The sequence below is a fragment of the Coregonus lavaretus genome, assembly GCF_964263955.1.
Source record: "Coregonus lavaretus genome assembly, chromosome: 16".
NCBI classification, from domain to species: domain Eukaryota; kingdom Metazoa; phylum Chordata; class Actinopteri; order Salmoniformes; family Salmonidae; genus Coregonus; species Coregonus lavaretus.
This window is the reverse complement of record NC_140003.1, coordinates 37,302,799-37,321,727: the sequence shown is the minus strand read 5'-3', so window position 1 is coordinate 37,321,727 and position 18,929 is coordinate 37,302,799. Positions and strand designations below refer to the sequence as shown.

General features: G+C 49.0%; 1 protein-coding gene across 1 annotated transcript; it reads left to right on the top strand.

The window, feature by feature from the left end:
- Positions 1-3,633: 3,633 nt before the first annotated feature.
- On the top strand, positions 3,634-17,701 carry LOC311143833 (lanC-like protein 3; the record flags this gene model as incomplete). Its single annotated transcript, XM_084179715.1, is given in 7 exon segments — positions 3,634-3,696; positions 15,514-15,597; positions 16,281-16,521; positions 16,742-16,939; positions 17,058-17,265; positions 17,542-17,566; positions 17,570-17,701. Coding segments are annotated over 7 exon segments (951 nt in total).
- Positions 17,702-18,929: the final 1,228 nt, after the last annotated feature.

Genomic DNA, 18,929 nt, shown 5'->3' with positions numbered 1-18,929 from the left:
TTTAGCAGACGCTCTAGTCCAGAGCGACTCACAAATTGATGCATTCACCCTATAGCCAGTGGGATAACCACTTTACAAATTTTTTTTTGGGGGGGGGGGGGGGGGGGGGTAGAAGGATTACTTTATCCTATCCCAGGTATTCCTTAAAGAGGTGGGGTTTCAAATGTCTCCGGAAGGTGGTGAGCGACTCCGCTGTGGGGTGGGGGGGGTGGGGGGGGGGGGGGGGGGGGGGTAGAAGGATTACTTTATCCTATCCCAGGTATTCCTTAAAGAGGTGGGGTTTCAAATGTCTCCGGAAGGTGGTGAGCGACTCCGCTGTGTGTGTGTGGGGGGGGGGGGGTAGAAGGATTGCTTTATCCTATCCCAGGTATTCCTTAAAGAGGTGGGGTTTCAAATGTCTCCGGAAGGTGGTGAGTGACTCCGCTGTCCTGGCGTCGTGAGGGAGCTTGTTCCACCATTGGGGTGCCAGAGCAGCGAACAGTTTTGACTGGGCTGAGCGGGAACTATGCTTCCGCAGAGGAAGGGGAGCCAGCAGGCCAGAGGTGGATGAACGCAATGCCCTCGTTTGGGTGTAGGGACTGATCAGAGCCCGAAGGTACAGAGGTGCCGTTCCCCTCGCTGCTCCAGGCCTGAGTGGAGGCCGACTAGCTGCTCCAGACTAGAAAGTGTGTGCCCTCAGGCCTGGAGGGAAGCAAAAGTTATTCCCCTACCTAAGAATAGTAAAGATTGGCTGAGAGAAATTGATGATAAAAAAGATTGTCGGAGCTGTTTTGTTTTACTTCAGTGCAGCTTTTGACATTATCGATCATAGTCTGTTGCTGGAAAAACGTATGTGTTATGGCTTTACACCCCCTGCTATATTGTGGATAAAGAGTTACCTGTCTAACAGAATACAGAGGGTGTTCTTTAATGGAAGCCTCTCCAACAAAATCCAGGTAGAATCAGGAATTCCCCAGGGCAGCTGTCTAGGCCCCTTACTTGTTTCAATCTTTACTAACGACATGCCACTGGCTTTGAGTAAAGCCAGTGTGTCTATGTATGTGGATGACTCAACACTATACACGTCAGCTACCACAGCGACTGAAATGACAGCAACACTTAACAAAGAGCTGCGGTTAGTTTCAGAATGGGTGGCAAGGAATGTTAGTCCTAAATATTTCAAAAACTATAAGCATCAACTAAATCTTGTAATGAATAATGTGGAAATTGAGCAAGTTGAGGAGACCAAATTGCTTGGAGTAACCCTGGATTGTAAACTGTCATCGTCAAAACATATTGATGCAATAGTAGCAAGGGTGGGGAGAAGTCTGTCTATAATAATGCACTGCTCTGCATTCTTAACAGCACTATCAACAAGGCAGGTCCTACAGGCCCTAGTTTTGTCGCACCTGGACTACTGTTCAGTCGTGTGGTCAGGTGCCACAAAGAGGGATTTAGGAAAATTGCAATTGGCTCAGAACAGGGCAGCACGGCTGGCCCTTGGATGTACGCAGAGAGCTAACATTAATAATATGCATGTCAATCTCTCCTGGCTCAAAGTGGAGGAGAGATTGACTTCATCACTACTCAATTTGTAAGTCGCTCTGGATAAGAGCGTCTGCTAAATGACGTAAATGTAAATGTAAATATTTGTGAGAGGTATTGACATGCTGAAGCACCGAGCTGTCTGTTTGAACTACTGGCACACAGCTCGGACACCCATGCATACCCCACAAGACATGCCACCAGAGGTCTCTTCACAGTCCCCAAGTCAAGAACAGACTATGGGAGGCGCACAGTACTACATAGAGCCATGACTACATGGAACTCTATTCCACATCAAGTAACTCACGCCAGCAGTAAAATTAGATTTAAAAAACAGATAAAAATACACCTTATGGAACAGCGGGGACTGTGAAGCAACACAACCATAGACACATACAAACACACAATAACATACGCACTATACACACACGTACACATTTATTTTGTGTTATAGATATGTGGTAGTAGAGTAGAGGCCTGAGGGCACATACTTAATATGTTGTGAAATCTGTTATGAATGTAATGTTTTTAAAATGTATAACTGCCTTAATTTTGCTGGACCACAGGAAGAGTAGCTGCTGCCTTGACAGCAGCTAATTGGGATCCATAATAATTACAAATACAAATCTGACCATCAGAAACACCTTTGTCATGTATAAATGTAATTTGTTTGGGTAAAAAATACCCCAAATAAGTGTGGTTAAAAGAAACACATACATTCTATCTACTGTCTCAATAATTCACATTGTCCTCGTTTATTTTATATAATATAATAATAATAATATAATATAATATAATATAATAATAATAATATAATATAATAATATATAATAATTAATTATTTTGAGCATGTAGTAAGTGTTAATGCTCTGATAATAACCCAGTCCACTGTAAATTGGTTTTGTCATTACCCTCACCAGGAGGCCAATAATTGAGCTGGAATAATGGTGGAATTGACTGAATATTCATCACACATACAATGACTAAGACGCTTTCGTGATGGACACACACTCATTTCCCCATTTCATGTTTCTCATTAAATGATAAACACTAAACGTCCAGTGTCCAGTCTCTAATGTGTATACACAACAGTGGAATTAGCTATTTTCTATGATTCACTGACTGAAATTACAGCCCAAAAAATATGTTTTATTGTCAAATACACCAGATAGGTGCAGTAAAATGTGTTGTTTTACAAGGTCAGCCATAGTAGTACGGCACCCCATAGAACATTTGGGTTACGTGCCTTGCTCAACGACACAACAACAGATTTCTAACCTTTTCGGCTCTGATATTCAAACCAGCGACCTTTTGATTGCTGCCCCAAGGCGCTAACTGCTAAGCTACCTGCCGTGACTGATCTTTTGAAATACACTGCACTCTATGCTATGAAGACAAGGGACCGTTGAATTATAGACACACAGGATCTGAATGATAATTCACCTATGGAAATGAGCAGTAGACAACAATGTGCAAATCAAATATGCTGATTTCTCAAGAGGAATTAAGCTTTTAATGGCCAGCTACTTACTTCAACCCTTACATCATCATTCCATAATGAGTATATTAGATCTATGTGTGGCTGCATACCTGAAGGCTGCCCTAACCCATATCAGTGGAGTGTCACGGTTTCGGCCGAGACGGCCCCTTCTCCTTGTTCGGGCAGGCTTCGGCGGTCGTCGTCTCCGGAGTACTAGCTGCCACCTTACAATGTTTCATGTTTGATTGGTTTTGTCTGTTTGTCACACCTGTTTAGTGTTTAGTCTCATTAGGCACCCTATTTAGTTCCCTTGTGTTAGGTCAGATGTTGTGTGTAATTGTTTTACTGTCATTTGGTTGTTTGGTCCTCTGGATTTTGTTCTCTCTTATTTCGTGTTGTAATAGAGAGTCCTGCACGTTGTGCACACTTACTTTGTACAGTTTAGTGTGCGTTTGTTTTCGCCTGTGGCCTGTTGCCGTGTTTGGCGTGTACTACGGACTTCACTAAAAGACCTTTAGATTTATATCTCTGTGTCCTGCGTGTGATTCCACATCCCACTACACTCCACTCCTGACAGAATTACACACCATCTCATGGAATCAGCAGGAGCACCCGCACCCACCGAGATCATGGAGGAGCGCCTTCGTGGTCAAGAAGATCGGACCAACCAAATCGGGCACGCCCTGGACCGGGTTATGAACACTCTCCATCGATGGGAGACCAGCGGGGTACCCACACCCCCACCTACCGCACCATCACCATCGGTCAGCCCACCCGTCCAACTACCGGAACCCAGTGGGATTCGGCTCTCGCTCCCGAGGGCGTACGACGGCACCGCTGCCGGGTGTCAGGGGTTCCTGTTACAAGTGGAACTCTACCTTGCCACCGTACACCCGGCGCCCTCGGGACACGAGAGCGTTTCCGCCCTCATCTCCTGTCTCACCGGCAAGGCGTTGGAGTGGGCCAACGCCGAATGGAGGAGAATAGACGCCGCCACTATCACCTATGCGGAGTTCTCCCGCCGCTTCCGTGCGGTCTTCGACCATCCACCAGAGGGGAAGGCGGCGGGGGAGTGTCTATTCTACCTCCGGCAGGGGATGAGGAGCGCTCAAGAGTTTGCGCTGGAGTTCCGGACTCTAGCGGCAGATGCAGGGTGGAATGAGCGGGCCCTCATAAACCACTTTCGTTGCAGCCTCCGGGAGGACGTCCGCAGAGAGTTGGCGTGCAGGGATACTACACTCTCATTTGACCAGTTGGTGGACATGGCCATTAGGCTGGACACCCTGCTCGCTACCCGCGGACGTCCCAGATGGGGGTCGCCCATTCCACCCTCCAGCGCCTCCGAGCCGAGCCCGATGGAGCTCGGAGGTGCTGGCGCTAGAGGAGGGAGAAGAAGGAGCCCGAGGGGGGCCGTCCCCTGCACCAACTGTGGCCGTGGAGGGCACACCGCGGCTAGGTGCTGGGGAGGGTCCCCTGGTGGAGGAGACGGCAGGCCACACATTGGGGAGTCCTCCCAGGTGAGTAGGCGCCCCACTTACCCAGAGCTTTCTGTCGTACACATAACTATACCTGTTTGTTTTCCACAGGTTGCACCTCGTTCCCAGCATAAGGCGCTAGTAGATTCAGGCGCAGCTGGGAATTTTGTAGATCGTACATTCTGTGTTGAGTTAGGGATTCCCCTCCTTCCGGTTGATAATCCTTTCCCTGTACATGCCCTAGATAGTCGTCCGTTAGGATCTGGGTTGATTAGGGAGGTCACAGCGCCACTTAGGATGAAGACGCAGGGGGGTCATGAGGAGACGATTCAACTCTATCTGATCGACTCTCCTGCGTATCCGGTGGTACTGGGGCTTCCCTGGTTGATTACCCATGATCCTACGATTTCGTGGCGAGAGAAGGCTCTTAAAGGGTGGTCTGCTCAGTGTGAGGGGCTATGTCTGGGTGTTTCCGTAGGGGAGACCTCGGTGGAGAGTCCGAACCAGATGCCCGCACTGCACATTCCACCTGAGTATGAGGATTTGGCACTCGTGTTTAGCAAGACAAGAGCGGCACGGTTGCCGCCTCATAGACAGGGGGATTGTGCGATAGACCTCCAGGCAGGAGCTGCGCTCCCGCGGAGCCATGTGTATCCTTTGTCACAGGAGGAGAATAGGGCAATGGAGACATACATTGCAGAGTCTCTGAGACAGGGATACATACGGCCCTCCACTTCTCCCACGTCCTCGAGCTTCTTTTTTGTGAAGAAAAAGGATGGAGGTTTGCGTCCGTGTATTGATTACCGCGGTCTCAATCAGGTGACTGTGAAATATAGTTATCCACTCCCGCTGATTGCGACCATGACGGAGTCCTTACACGGGGCACGGTTCTTCACAAAATTGGACCTCAGGAGCGCATATAACTTGGTGCGCATTAGAGAGGGCGATGAGTGGAAGACAGCATTTAGTACTACCTCCGGTCATTACGAGTATCTCGTCATGCCATACGGGTTAATGAATGCTCCATCAGTCTTCCAATCTTTTGTAGATGAGATTTTCCGGGACATGCAGGCGCAGGGAGTAGTGGTGTACATAGACGATATTCTGGTGTAAAGTTCTACTCGGGCCGAGCATGTAGCCCTGGTACGCAGGGTATTGAGGAGATTGTTGGAGCATGACCTGTATGTCAAAGCCGAGAAATGTCTGTTCTTTCAGGAGTCGGTCTCCTTTTTGGGTTATCAGTTGTCTGCGTCAGGGGTGAGGATGGAGGTTGACCGTGTGTCTGCCGTGCGTAATTGGCAAACCCCAACCACGGTTAAAGAGGTGCAGCAGTTCTTGGGTTTTGCGAATTACTACCGGAGGTTTATCCGGGGTTTTGGACAGGTGGCAGCTCCCATAACGTCCCTTCTGAAGGGGGGTCCTGTGCGCTTGCAGTGGTCAGCTGAGGCGGACAGGGCTTTTGGGAGACTGAAGGACCTGTTTACCTCGGCTCCAATGCTGGCGCACCCGGATCCCACCTTACCATTCCAAGTGGAGGTGGACGCGTCTGAAGCCGGTATCGGGGCTGCACTTTCACAACGGTCCGGCACACCACCTAAACTCCGCCCCTGTGCCTTTTATTCTAAGAAGCTCAGTTCGGCGGAGCGGAATTATGACGTAGGGGACAGGGAGCTGTTAGCCGTAGGACAGGCCCTAAAGGTGTGGAGGCATTGGCTTGAGGGGGCTCAACACCCTTTTCTCATTCTGACTGACCACCGTAACCTGGAATACATTCGGGCAGCTAGGAGACTGAATCCTCGCCAGGCTCGATGGACTATGTTTCTCGCCCGGTTTGTGTTTAAGATCACTTACATCCCTGGGTCCCAGAACGGGAAGGCAGATGCCCTGTCTCGGCGGTATGACACAGAGGAGAGGTGCGTGGAGCCCACTCCCATACTACCTGAGTCTTGTCTGGTTGCACCGGTGGTATGGGAGGTCGATGCGGAGATCGAGCGGATATTACGCACCGACCCTAGCCCTCCACAGTGTCCGGTGGGTCGGACGTACGTCCCGCTCGAGGTCCGGGATCGGCTTATTTATTGGGCTCACACGTCACCCTCCTCTGGACATCCAGGTATTGGCCGGACAGTGCACTGCCTTAGTACAAAGTACTGGTGGCCAATGTTAGCCAGGGATGTGAGGATTTATGTCTCCTCCTGCTCAGTGTGTGCCCAGTGTAAGGCGCCCAGACACTTGCCCAGGGGTAAGTTACAACCCCTGCCCGTTCCACAACGACCCTGGTCTCACCTCTCGGTGGATTTTGTTACCGACCTTCCCTCCTCACAGGGGAATACCACCATCCTGGTCGTTGTGGATCGGTTCTCGAAGGCCTGTCGTCTCCTTCCCATGCCGGGTCTTCCTACTGCCCTACAGACCGCTGAGGCTCTATTTACTCACGTCTTCCGGCATTACGGGGTACCCGAGGATATAGTGTCTGATCGAGGCCCCCAGTTTACCTCCAGAGTCTGGAGAGCGTTTATGGAACAGTTGGGGGTTTCGGTGAGCCTTACCTCGGGTTACCACCCGGAGAGTAATGGGCAGGTCGAACGTGTCAACCAGGATGTGGGTAGGTTTCTGAGGTCATATTGTCAGGGCCGGCCGGAGGAGTGGGCGAGATATGTGCCCTGAGCCGAGATCGCACAGAACTCTCTCCGCCACTCCTCCACTAAACTAACCCCTTTCCAGTGTGTGTTAGGGTACCAGCCGGTTCTGGCATCTTGGCATGAGAGCCAGATCGAGGCCCCTGCTGTGGATGAGTGGGTGCGGCGCTCGGAGGAGACGTGGAACGCTGCACACGTCCATCTGCAGCGAGCCATCCGTCGACAGAAGACGAGCGCCGACCTCCACCGCAGTGAGGGGCCAGTGTACGCACCTGGAGATCGAGTCTGGCTCTCAAGCAGAAACCTGCCCCTCCGCCTGCCCTGCCGGAAGCTGGGTCGGCGGTTTGTGGGGCCTTTTAAAGTCCTGAGGAGATTGAACGAGGTGTGTTACAGGTTACAACTGCCCATTGATTACAAAAATATTAACCCCTCGTTCCATGTGTCTCTCCTCAGGCCGGTGGTAGCTGGTCCACTCCAGGACTTTGAGATAGAAGAGACTCCTCCGCCCCCGTTGGACATCGAGGGGGCTCCGGCGTATACTGTTCGGGCCATCCTAGATTTGAGACGCCGGATGGGGGGTCTCCAATATCTCGTGGAGTGGGAGGGGTACGGCCCGGAGGAGCGGTGCTGGGTGCCGAGGAGGGACATCCTGGACCCGTCCCTTCTGACCGAATTCCATCGTGGTCATCCTACGCGCCCTGCTCCGCGTCCTCCTGGTCGTCCCCGAGGCCGGGGGTGGCGCACGGCTGGAGCGGCGCGTCAAGGGGGGGGGTACTGTCACGGTTTCGGCCGAGGCGGCCCCTTCTCCTTGTTCGGGCAGGCTTCGGCGGTCGTCGTCTCCGGAGTACTAGCTGCCACCGTTCGATGTTTCATGTTTGATTGGTTTTGTCTGTTTGTCACACCTGTTTAGTGTTTAGTCTCATTAGGCACCCTATTTAGTTCCCTTGTGTTAGGTTAGCCATCCCCTGCACCAACTGTGGCCGTGGAGGGCACACCGCGGCTAGGTGCTGGGGAGGGTCCCCTGGTGGAGGAGACGGCAGGCCACACATTGGGGAGTCCTCCCAGGTGAGTAGGCGCCCCACTTACCCAGAGCTTTCTGTCGTACACATAACTATACCTGTTGTTTTCCACAGGTTGCACCTCGTTCCCAGCATAAGGCGCTAGTAGATTCAGGCGCAGCTGGGAATTTTGTAGATCGTAAATTCTGTGTTGAGTTAGGGATTCCCCTCCTTCCGGTTGATAATCCTTTCCCTGTACATGCCCTAGATAGTCGTCCGTTAGGATCTGGGTTGATTAGGGAGGTCACAGCGCCACTTAGGATGAAGACGCAGGGGGGTCATGAGGAGACGATTCAACTCTATCTGATCGACTCTCCTGCGTATCCGGTGGTACTGGGGCTTCCCTGGTTGATTACCCATGATCCTACGATTTCGTGGCGAGAGAAGGCTCTTAAAGGGTGGTCTGCTCAGTGTGAGGGGCTATGTCTGGGTGTTTCCGTAGGGGAGACCTCGGTGGAGAGTCCGAACCAGATGCCCGCACTGCACATTCCACCTGAGTATGAGGATTTGGCACTCGTGTTTAGCAAGACAAGAGCGGCACGGTTGCCGCCTCATAGACAGGGGGATTGTGCGATAGACCTCCAGGCAGGAGCTGCGCTCCCGCGGAGCCATGTGTATCCTTTGTCACAGGAGGAGAAGAGGGCAATGGAGACATACATTGCCGAGTCTCTGAGACAGGGATACATACGGCCCTCCACTTCTCCCGCGTCCTCGAGCTTCTTTTTTGTGAAGAAAAAGGATGGAGGTTTGCTTCCGTGTATTGATTACCGCGGTCTCAATCAGGTGACTGTGAAATATAGTTATCCACTCCCGCTGATTGCGACCATGACGGAGTCCTTACACGGGGCACGGTTCTTCACAAAATTGGACCTCAGGAGCGCATATAACTTGGTGCGCATTAGAGAGGGCGATGAGTGGAAGACAGCATTTAGTACTACCTCCGGTCATTACGAGTATCTCGTCATGCCATACGGGTTAATGAATGCTCCATCAGTCTTCCAATCTTTTGTAGATGAGATTTTCCGGGACATGCAGGCGCAGGGAGTAGTGGTGTACATAGACGATATTCTGGTGTACAGTTCTACTCGGGCCGAGCATGTAGCCCTGGTACGCAGGGTATTGAGGAGATTGTTGGAGCATGACCTGTATGTCAAAGCCGAGAAATGTCTGTTCTTTCAGGAGTCGGTCTCCTTTTTGGGTTATCAGTTGTCTGCGTCAGGGGTGAGGATGGAGGTTGACCGCGTGTCTGCCGTGCGTAATTGGCAAACCCCAACCACGGTTAAAGAGGTGCAGCAGTTCTTGGGTTTTGCGAATTACTACCGGAGGTTTATCCGGGGTTTTGGACAGGTGGCAGCTCCCATAACGTCCCTTCTGAAGGGGGGTCCTGTGCGCTTGCAGTGGTCAGCTGAGGCGGACAGGGCTTTTGGGAGACTGAAGGACCTGTTTACCTCGGCTCCAGTGCTGGCGCACCCGGGTCCCACCTTACCATTCCAAGTGGAGGTGGACGCGTCTGAAGCCGGTATCGGGGCTGCACTTTCACAACGGTCCGGCACAACACCTAAACTCCGCCCCTGTGCCTTTTATTCTAAGAAGCTCAGTTCGGCGGAGCGGAATTATGACGTAGGGGACAGGGAGCTGTTAGCCGTAGTACAGGCCCTAAAGGTGTGGATGCATTGGCTTGAGGGGGCTCAACACCCTTTTCTCATTCTGACTGACCACCGTAACCTGGAATACATTCGGGCAGCTAGGAGACTGAATCCTCGCCAGGCTCGATGGACTATGTTTCTCGCCCGGTTTGTGTTTAAGATCACTTACATCCCTGGGTCCCAGAACGGGAAGGCAGATGCCCTGTCTCGGCGGTATGACACAGAGGAGAGGTGCGTGGAGCCCACTCCCATACTACCTGAGTCTTGTCTGGTTGCACCGGTGGTATGGGAGGTCGATGCGGAGATCGAGCGGGCATTACGCACCGACCCTAGCCCTCCACAGTGTCCGGTGGGTCGGACGTACGTCCCGCTCGAGGTCCAGGATCGGCTTATTTATTGGGCTCACACGTCACCCTCCTCTGGACATCCAGGTATTGGCCGGACAGTGCACTGCCTTAGTACAAAGTACTGGTGGCCAACGTTAGCCAGGGATGTGAGGATTTATGTCTCCTCCTGCTCAGTGTGTGCCCAGTGTAAGGCGCCCAGACACTTGCCCAGGGGTAAGTTACAACCCCTGCCCGTTCCACAACGACCCTGGTCTCACCTCTCGGTGGATTTTGTTACCGACCTTCCCTCCTCACAGGGGAATACCACCATCCTGGTCGTTGTGGATCGGTTCTCGAAGGCCTGTCGTCTCCTTCCCATGCCGGGTCTTCCTACTGCCCTACAGACCGCTGAGGCTCTATTTACTCACGTCTTCCGGCATTACGGGGTACCCGAGGATATAGTGTCTGATCGAGGCCCCCAGTTTACCTCCAGAGTCTGGAGAGCGTTTATGGAACAGTTGGGGGTTTCGGTGAGCCTTACCTCGGGTTACCACCCGGAGAGTAATGGGCAGGTCGAACGTGTCAACCAGGATGTGGGTAGGTTTCTGAGGTCATATTGTCAGGGCCGGCCGGAGGAGTGGGCGAGATATGTGCCCTGGGCCGAGATGGCACAGAACTCTCTCCGCCACTCCTCCACTAAACTAACCCCTTTCCAGTGTGTGTTAGGGTACCAGCCGGTTCTGGCATCTTGGCATGAGAGCCAGATCGAGGCCCCTGCTGTGGATGAGTGGGTGCAGCGCTCGGAGGAGACGTGGAACGCTGCACACGTCCATCTGCAGCGAGCCATCCGTCGACAGAAGACGAGCGCCGACCTCCACCGCAGTGAGGGGCCAGTGTACGCACCTGGAGATCGAGTCTGGCTCTCAAGCAGAAACCTGCCCCTCCGCCTGCCCTGCCGGAAGCTGGGTCGGCGGTTTGTGGGGCCTTTTAAAGTCCTGAGGAGATTGAACGAGGTGTGTTACAGGTTACAACTGCCCATTGATTACAAAAATATTAACCCCTCGTTCCATGTGTCTCTCCTCAGGCCGGTGGTAGCTGGTCCACTCCAGGACTTTGAGATAGAAGAGACTCCTCCGCCCCCGTTGGACATCGAGGGGGCTCCGGCGTACACTGTTCGGGCCATCCTAGATTCGAGACGCCGGATGGGGGGTCTCCAATATCTCGTGGAGTGGGAGGGGTACGGCCCGGAGGAGCGGTGCTGGGTGCCGAGGAGGGACATCCTGGACCCGTCCCTTCTGACCGAATTCCATCGTGGTCATCCTACGCGCCCTGCTCCGCGTCCTCCTGGTCGTCCCCGAGGCCGGGGGCGGCGCACGGCTGGAGCCGCGCGTCAAGGGCGGGGGGTACTGTCACGGTTTCGGCCGAGGCGGCCCCTTCTCCTTGTTCGGGCAGGCTTCGGCGGTCGTCGTCTCCGGAGTACTAGCTGCCACCGTTCGATGTTTCATGTTTGATTGGTTTTGTCTGTTTGTCACACCTGTTTAGTGTTTAGTCTCATTAGGCACCCTATTTAGTTCCCTTGTGTTAGGTCAGGTGTTGTGTGTAATTGTTTTACTGTCGTGTGGTTGTTTGGTCCTCTGGATTTTGTTCTCTCTTATTTCGTGTTGTAATAGAGAGTCCTGCACGTTGTGCACACTTACTTTGTACAGTTTAGTGTGCGTTTGTTTTCCCCTGTGGCCTGTTGCCGTGTTTGGCGTGTACTACGGACTTCACTAAAAGACCTTTGGATTTATATCTCTGTGTCCTGCGTGTGATTCCACATCCCACTACACTCCACTCCTGACATGGAGATACTGCATGTCAACCTCGGTATTCCCCAGTGGTCCTCCCCAGGATTGGAATATCTCTATTGCTTCTGTCTGGTTGTTTGATATTTATTGAGCACCACAATCAACTCATAGCCACAGACGGGCGGGTCCGTAATAATGAATTACATCATGAATTATCCAACACCCTCAAGAGTCCACCTGCAACTTTGCATGAATATTTGGGCAGAATTCACAGGATTCAAGGATAAAGTTGACATCAGCAGTTGATGTTAACATTCCAAGGGTACAACAGGAAATTAAGTTGCTAGTTTATATATATATGTTTGTATATGTACATGTAAAATTGAATATATGTACATAGTTTTATATTTCTACCTCATCAGTAGTAGCAGCAGTAGTATGATTATTACAGAACTGGATTAAATGGATAGACTCCCGATATGTATCTCCTGTCCCCCTATTTGAGGATGGTATAAATGCTACCATCTGGCTCTTCACATGCATTGTAGTCCACAGGCAGCTCCTGTGGCTTATACTTGCCTGACGACTCACCCTAAATTTAATTCCGCTGCTCTATCGATCGCTACATACATTTAGTCTGAATTTGCCATCCTAGAAGTTGTTTGTGTGACTTCAAAATGGGGGGAGTTGTACAAAACAAATTAATCAGCGATTGGATCATCTCTAACAAATGTGACCAATCAGAGTATCAAAGTTGATAACGTCATCATGTAGGCTGGCTCTGGCCCAACCCATCGGTTTCTGGGACCAATCAGAACGGTCAGAATGTGTTCCTATTCTAGAAATCATAGGAGAGGGAGGCAAATCTAGACTCATGGTGGAGAAGAAAGCTCAGTTTGGCTGGAGCGATGTGGATGGGTAGTCAGCCTTATGCAGCTTATCATAGAGACTGATGAAGAGAGTCTTCCCAGACGCTGGTAAATGTCACACTGCAGATGATAACCATTTTTACATACTGTAATTGTGTTTCATGTAAGCAATGTATTGTATTGCTTACAAATTCAAAGGGTAGTAGTGTGACAGTGAGTCCTGTTTTGTTGCTGGTGATTGTAGGGTAGGGGCGAAGAGGTCCATTGAACAGTAGGGGGTGACCAGTTTAGCCACTTCATTTCTCTCAGTCACGACTCCTTAGAAACTCAAATAAAAACACATGAACCGAATGACATTCATCCACTCCATTACAGCACACTAATGGTTTCCCCACTGAGAATGTTATCCACTGATTGAAGGATGTACAATAGCCCCTCATACTTGATTAAGAGCTCTCCAAAGGTCCTCAGAACTGTGCTCGGTACCCCGGACTAAAAGCAGCAGATGATGTCTCATGCCCTGCACCTCTTCAGAGAGAGCACACTAGTATCTCACTAAAATAGGTGCAATTTTCACAACTAGGCTGTGTTGGAACATCCGGTACAGTCATGTGTACCAGTCTATTTTGTAGTATAGTTTGGTGTGAAATAGTCTAACATGCTGCAAAGTGCATATTGCAGACCTTAACTGATGGATCAGAAGAATATTCTAAAAACGTTAGGTCACAATCTCAAAACATTTAGGATCCAGTGTCCCAGAACATCCTCCTATGCCCAGCAGGGTAGAAACATATTATAGGAGTAGACATTGCACTAGGCAGCTGCGCCTGACCATGGTTCTACATTGGCTCTCCTGCAAGCCACAAAATTGTGTTAGCCAGCTGAAATAACTCCTAGATATTAGAATTTGAATAATCAACCACATGGGGTCTAACATTTAGTAGTTTGATATTACATGAGTAAAATCCATTGTCTGAGTGCTCTAGGATATCTGATTACCACTGAGGTCTTGTTCAAGCATTGCAAGGGCTGGAAGTTATTATTATTAATTTAAGATAAGGAGAGGGCACTGGTTTCAGAGCATTGATGACATTTAATGTTTCTAACTCAATCACAAATGACATTCAGGATCTCTCCCTGTCTTCACCAATGAAAGGGGACAGAATTTACATCAAAGTTCAGATATGGATTTCCCAGGCAAACAATGCTCCCCTCTATCGCATAGAGAACTGATTATTCGTGTCTAAAATGAACTCATCTCATCTCTATTGTTCAGTTCATTTGTTTGGAATAGACTGTGGATATCCCAGAGAGAAATCAGAATTAAAAACTATTTTTTTTGTAAGTTATTTCTAAAAGCCATCGTTTGAACGAGTCATTCAAGACTCCTTATACAATGACCACCTCCCATAGTGTTAGAACCGCAGCAGGAGACAAATAGGAATAAAAGTAATCTAAGAAATATAATAAAAAAATAATCCATTAAAAGCACTTTCCTGAACTTCGTGAACTCTCTGAACTATATTAATATTATTGATATAATGTTGTCTTTGTGCCGCTCATGGTGCCGCTCATGGTGCCGCAATGAGTTTCAGCACCACGAACAGCGACTGGTCCGACGGTCTAGCAGTAGAGGGAACCGCGAGTACATCTGTGCATTCCACCCTCATCCTCTCCTGTTTGAAGACGATTTCTCAACAGGGGGCTCCGGCCAGTTAAGGCACCCTTGCTTTGATCTGTAACACAAAAAAAACGTAACTACCGTCTGTTTATGGACATCGCGCATCACATCTAGCTGAGTCCTGTCTCCTCGCATTGCATTCAGTGATCAAAGGGGAATAGAACGTTCCCATAGGCCCATTAGGCCTATAGGCCTACTAACTATGTCCAACTTTGTTTGGTTTCAAACTAGATTTTAAAAAGTATACTTTAAAATGTGCATACAGTAGGCTATACCTACTAGGCCTATGTATAGGACCAACTCCAGAGTCATTTGAGGTTCACTGCATGATAAACACGCCCTGCGTATACTTGTGCATATACCACCATCTACTGGTAACATGTCTGTACTTGGAAGGCATGTATGGCTGTCAGATAAGACTTTGACTGATTGCCTAGCTGGTCTGTGATTTTTCGGATCAAAAGTGGTTGGCATATTTTGCTTTAATCGATTGATTAACAAAAATAATTGTCTTCAATTGGAATATAAATAACAAATCGGAATTGATTGAGGGGGATAGAGAATGCGGTGTTGAGAATACAAGTCCCATAAATCTTAGGTAGGTTATGGTTGGTAGAATAAGACATTTCCTGGTTCCATGAAGACGCCAGATCATCACCAATATTAGGCTACTAGACATTTTATCCAAGGCCGTTTAACAGTCAGTGGTAGGATATAGGCCATTGCATTGCTTCTTTCCATCGGTGATGGAAAACCCCCGTTGCTTTGCACACCGTTTTGTCGAATACAAAGGTGTGTTTCTTGTAGGTCAAGGCGTCGAATCGGTGGTACAGAAACTGGGGATAGAGGTGAGAGCCTGAGGGAAAAGGGAAAAGGGAAAAGACCAATGACTAAAATCAAAAATGATTAGCCCTACTGACCAGGAGAAATATGACCTGAAAAATAATGTACTGGCTCTCTTGGCTCCATATTACCTGGTCTCAAACGTTACTTAAATGAAATAACACTTTTCAAATCTAATTTCACAGATTCATAGCAAGGATCAGATCCAGGCCATTTGCCAGGCTATCATAGAGTCTGGTAAACAGTATGCCAAGAGGAAGAGTATCTGGGTAAGTAGGCCTACATGTCTAGCCTACTTGGTTGATTGGCAGGAGGGGGGATGCTAATGAGTTTATATTGTCCCGAGGGCCTTAAATGACCTCTTTGTCATTTGTGTGATGCCTTAGCTCTTATCTGAAAGGACTAGATAGGTGAAAGCCTGGTAGCAGCCACAATACCCAGCCCAGGTCTTCACACATATCTTTCACTTATCCTGTCCTCTCTCTGTGATCTTGGGTCAGAAATGTGATAAGGAAACAAGGAGACACAAAAAGAAACCACTGGTGACTATGTTTGAAACTAACTTTGCTCATCCTTGATATTACCAGACGAAGGAGGCCATCAGAGTTGAAGACCATCAGTAGCACTCACAAAACCCATAGTAAGCAGCATAGGCTACATGGCTGCATGGATGCAAAATGAAGTGAAACTTTGAGGAAGTGAAAGCAAAATAAACATTCCCTAAGAACACACACACTGCACACAATTAGGTGGACTTTGCATGCCTCTCCAACAGTTAGCTTTAAGATTTGTCTGGTTCTCCATGGTTTAGAAGAACACAGTACCCAGACCTGGGTGCTGTGTTCTGTTGAGGCAGTGGGTCTGGGTACTGTGTTCTATTGAGGCGGTGGGTTCAGGTATGGGTACTGTGTTCTGCTGAGGCAGTGGGTCTGGTTACCCACCACCTCAACAGAACACAGTACCCAGACCTACTGCCTCAACAGAACATAGTACCCAGACCTACCGCCTCAACAGAACACAGTACCCAGACCTACCGCCTCAACAGAACACAGTACCCATACCTGAACCCACCGCCTCAATAGAACACAGTACCCATACCCACCACCTCAACAGACCACAGTACCCAGACCCAGACCCAGACCTACTGCCTCAACAGAACACAGTACCCAGACCCACTGCCTCAACAGAACACAGTACCCAGACCTGAATCCACCGCCTCAATAGAACACAGGTGTTCCATGTGTCCAGCATTTGACCACAAGAGTCACAGAGAGCATTCTCTGATGGAATCAGAGAGGCTGTCTTTTTGAATGAATGCTGGCTATTGAATCGTGCCGTTTGTTTGTATGTGCTGCTTGCGTGTGTGTGTGTGTGTGTGTGTGTGTGTGTGTGCACCTGTGTTTCTCTCCCCAGGTGCGGCCCATGGCCTGTCGTCGGTGCTGCAGATGCTGCTGTGTTACCAGGAGGTGCTGAGTGGAGCGGACAGGGATCTAGTCTGGCAGAGTGTGGACTTCCTCATGAACCAGGAGCAGAACTGTAACTGTTCGGCCAAGCTGGGAGCCATGACAGAGAGAGAGAATGAGCTGGTGCACTGGTGCCATGGAGGCCCAGGTACACTTTCAATCCGGCTCTTAATTGATTGATGTACTGATTTAGATAATATAGATAAAATAAAAGGTAAGTGGTTTCCCAGGTCTCCAATGTAATTGATGCTCATGCCTCTTCCCAGGTGTAGCCTACCTCTTTGCCAAAGCCTACCTGATCAATAGGAAGCCCCAGTACCTGGACACATGCATCCGCAGTGGGGAGCTGGTGTGGCAGAAGGGCCTGCTGAAGAAAGGTCCAGGGATCTGCCATGGGGTGGCAGGCAGCGCCTACTTCTTCATGTTACTGTACCGCCTCACAGGGAACTCCAAATACATCTACCGTGCTCAGAGGCATGGAGGCTCAGTTGGACAAATCATTGAGATGCAAACCTCTATCCTGCCTCACCCTCACCAAAGATACTGTATATAATGACGAGATGGTCTTGTCTCCGCCCTAACAATGGGAGTCGTTGTCCCAAAGGTGGGTCTGCTTAGTAAGCCCAATGAGCCCATAGAAACACATTGAATAACGCTGCGTGGACAGATTTTGATGGTAGTGGACCCACTCCCTTCGCCTCTTCCTCTTCCTCTCTGCCCTGACACAGGTCTCCTCTTTTCTCCCAACAGGTTTGCAGAGTTCCTGTTCACGGAGTAGTTCAAGGCGGGCTCCTGCTCAGTCACCAGTGTTTACAGTCTGTTCAAGGGCCTGTCTGGAACCGTTTGCTTCCTGGTTGACCTCCTTCAGCCTGACCAGTCAGAGTTCCCACTCTTCAGTGTGTTTGTGTGATTAAGGCTACAATTGAACACTTCAGAAATGCATCCTTCCTCCCTCCTTACTTTACAAGGAAGGCTCACCACAGAATCAAAGCTTAAACTGGTTATGTGATCACTGATTGTTCTTTATTATTGTGAGTGAGTGTCAAATTTAGTCAAGATAAAAATGAATTGCTATTTTGATATGTGAGGCTTATTTGATCTAATAGAAGTTTCGTAGTGCTTAGGTTGTTATGAGTGTACTGATATAAGTGTGATGCACGTGACATCCCGACAACCTTTAGAAAAAAACACTTTATATATTGAGTTGTCCCTGTTAAAATTTTAGATGGTCTATGCATATTCTATGCATAGCGCTCTCACTCTCCATTGAATACAAGCGGTTGACTTCAACACCCCTAATCTAATATTTAAAAAAGTATTAAAATAAAGAGATGTATTCACCAATCCAAAGAGAGGAATAGGCGGGAGCTTGACAGCCCGCCGTTGCGCCCTGTGGACAACGAATCCCATTGTTAGGGCGGAGACACAAGCATCTTGAAATTATATCCAGTATCTCTGTTGACTGTGCTAATGCATATACAAATAAGAGTAATGGCGAGCCTGTATAATACGGCATACTGATAAGTATTAGGCCTACACAGATCAACACATGGTTCACTTGAGGGTGCTGTTAAAATGACGTTAAAATAGGTCCAAATATGGTCAATAGTAATCTCCATCAACTCAAACCATTGTTTACCGCCCTGGGAACTCCTGCAACTTTATTGAAACTTTCTTAAGACACATTAAACGAAGGTTTTCACATGAGCCATATTCTTCATTGTATGGCAACAGCCGTACATTAATTTGTCCCCTGATATTTGGTGAGCTACTCTCCAACTGAAAAATTCCCAATTTCTTATGGACGCTATCTGTGATGTTACTCTCTGAACTGGCCTTACCTTACTTGAGAACACTAGATTAGACTGTATCTGTGATGCAATTTTTTGGGGGGAAATCTGTTGAGGGCATTGTCAATATGTAGATAGCCTATAGGCCTCCTGTTTTTTTTCAGATAACCTCTTGAATGTATACTGTATAATGTGGGCCTATTGATATTTTAATGTAAAGCCTCCTGCAATATTGTGGCCCTTTCTTCCTTAAATGTGTAATTTATTGATTTGCAAGATCATTAAAGCCTTCTAAATTTAGCATCATTACTGTTATTTTTGTTGTTGTTGAACCGGGTAAAGCGATGA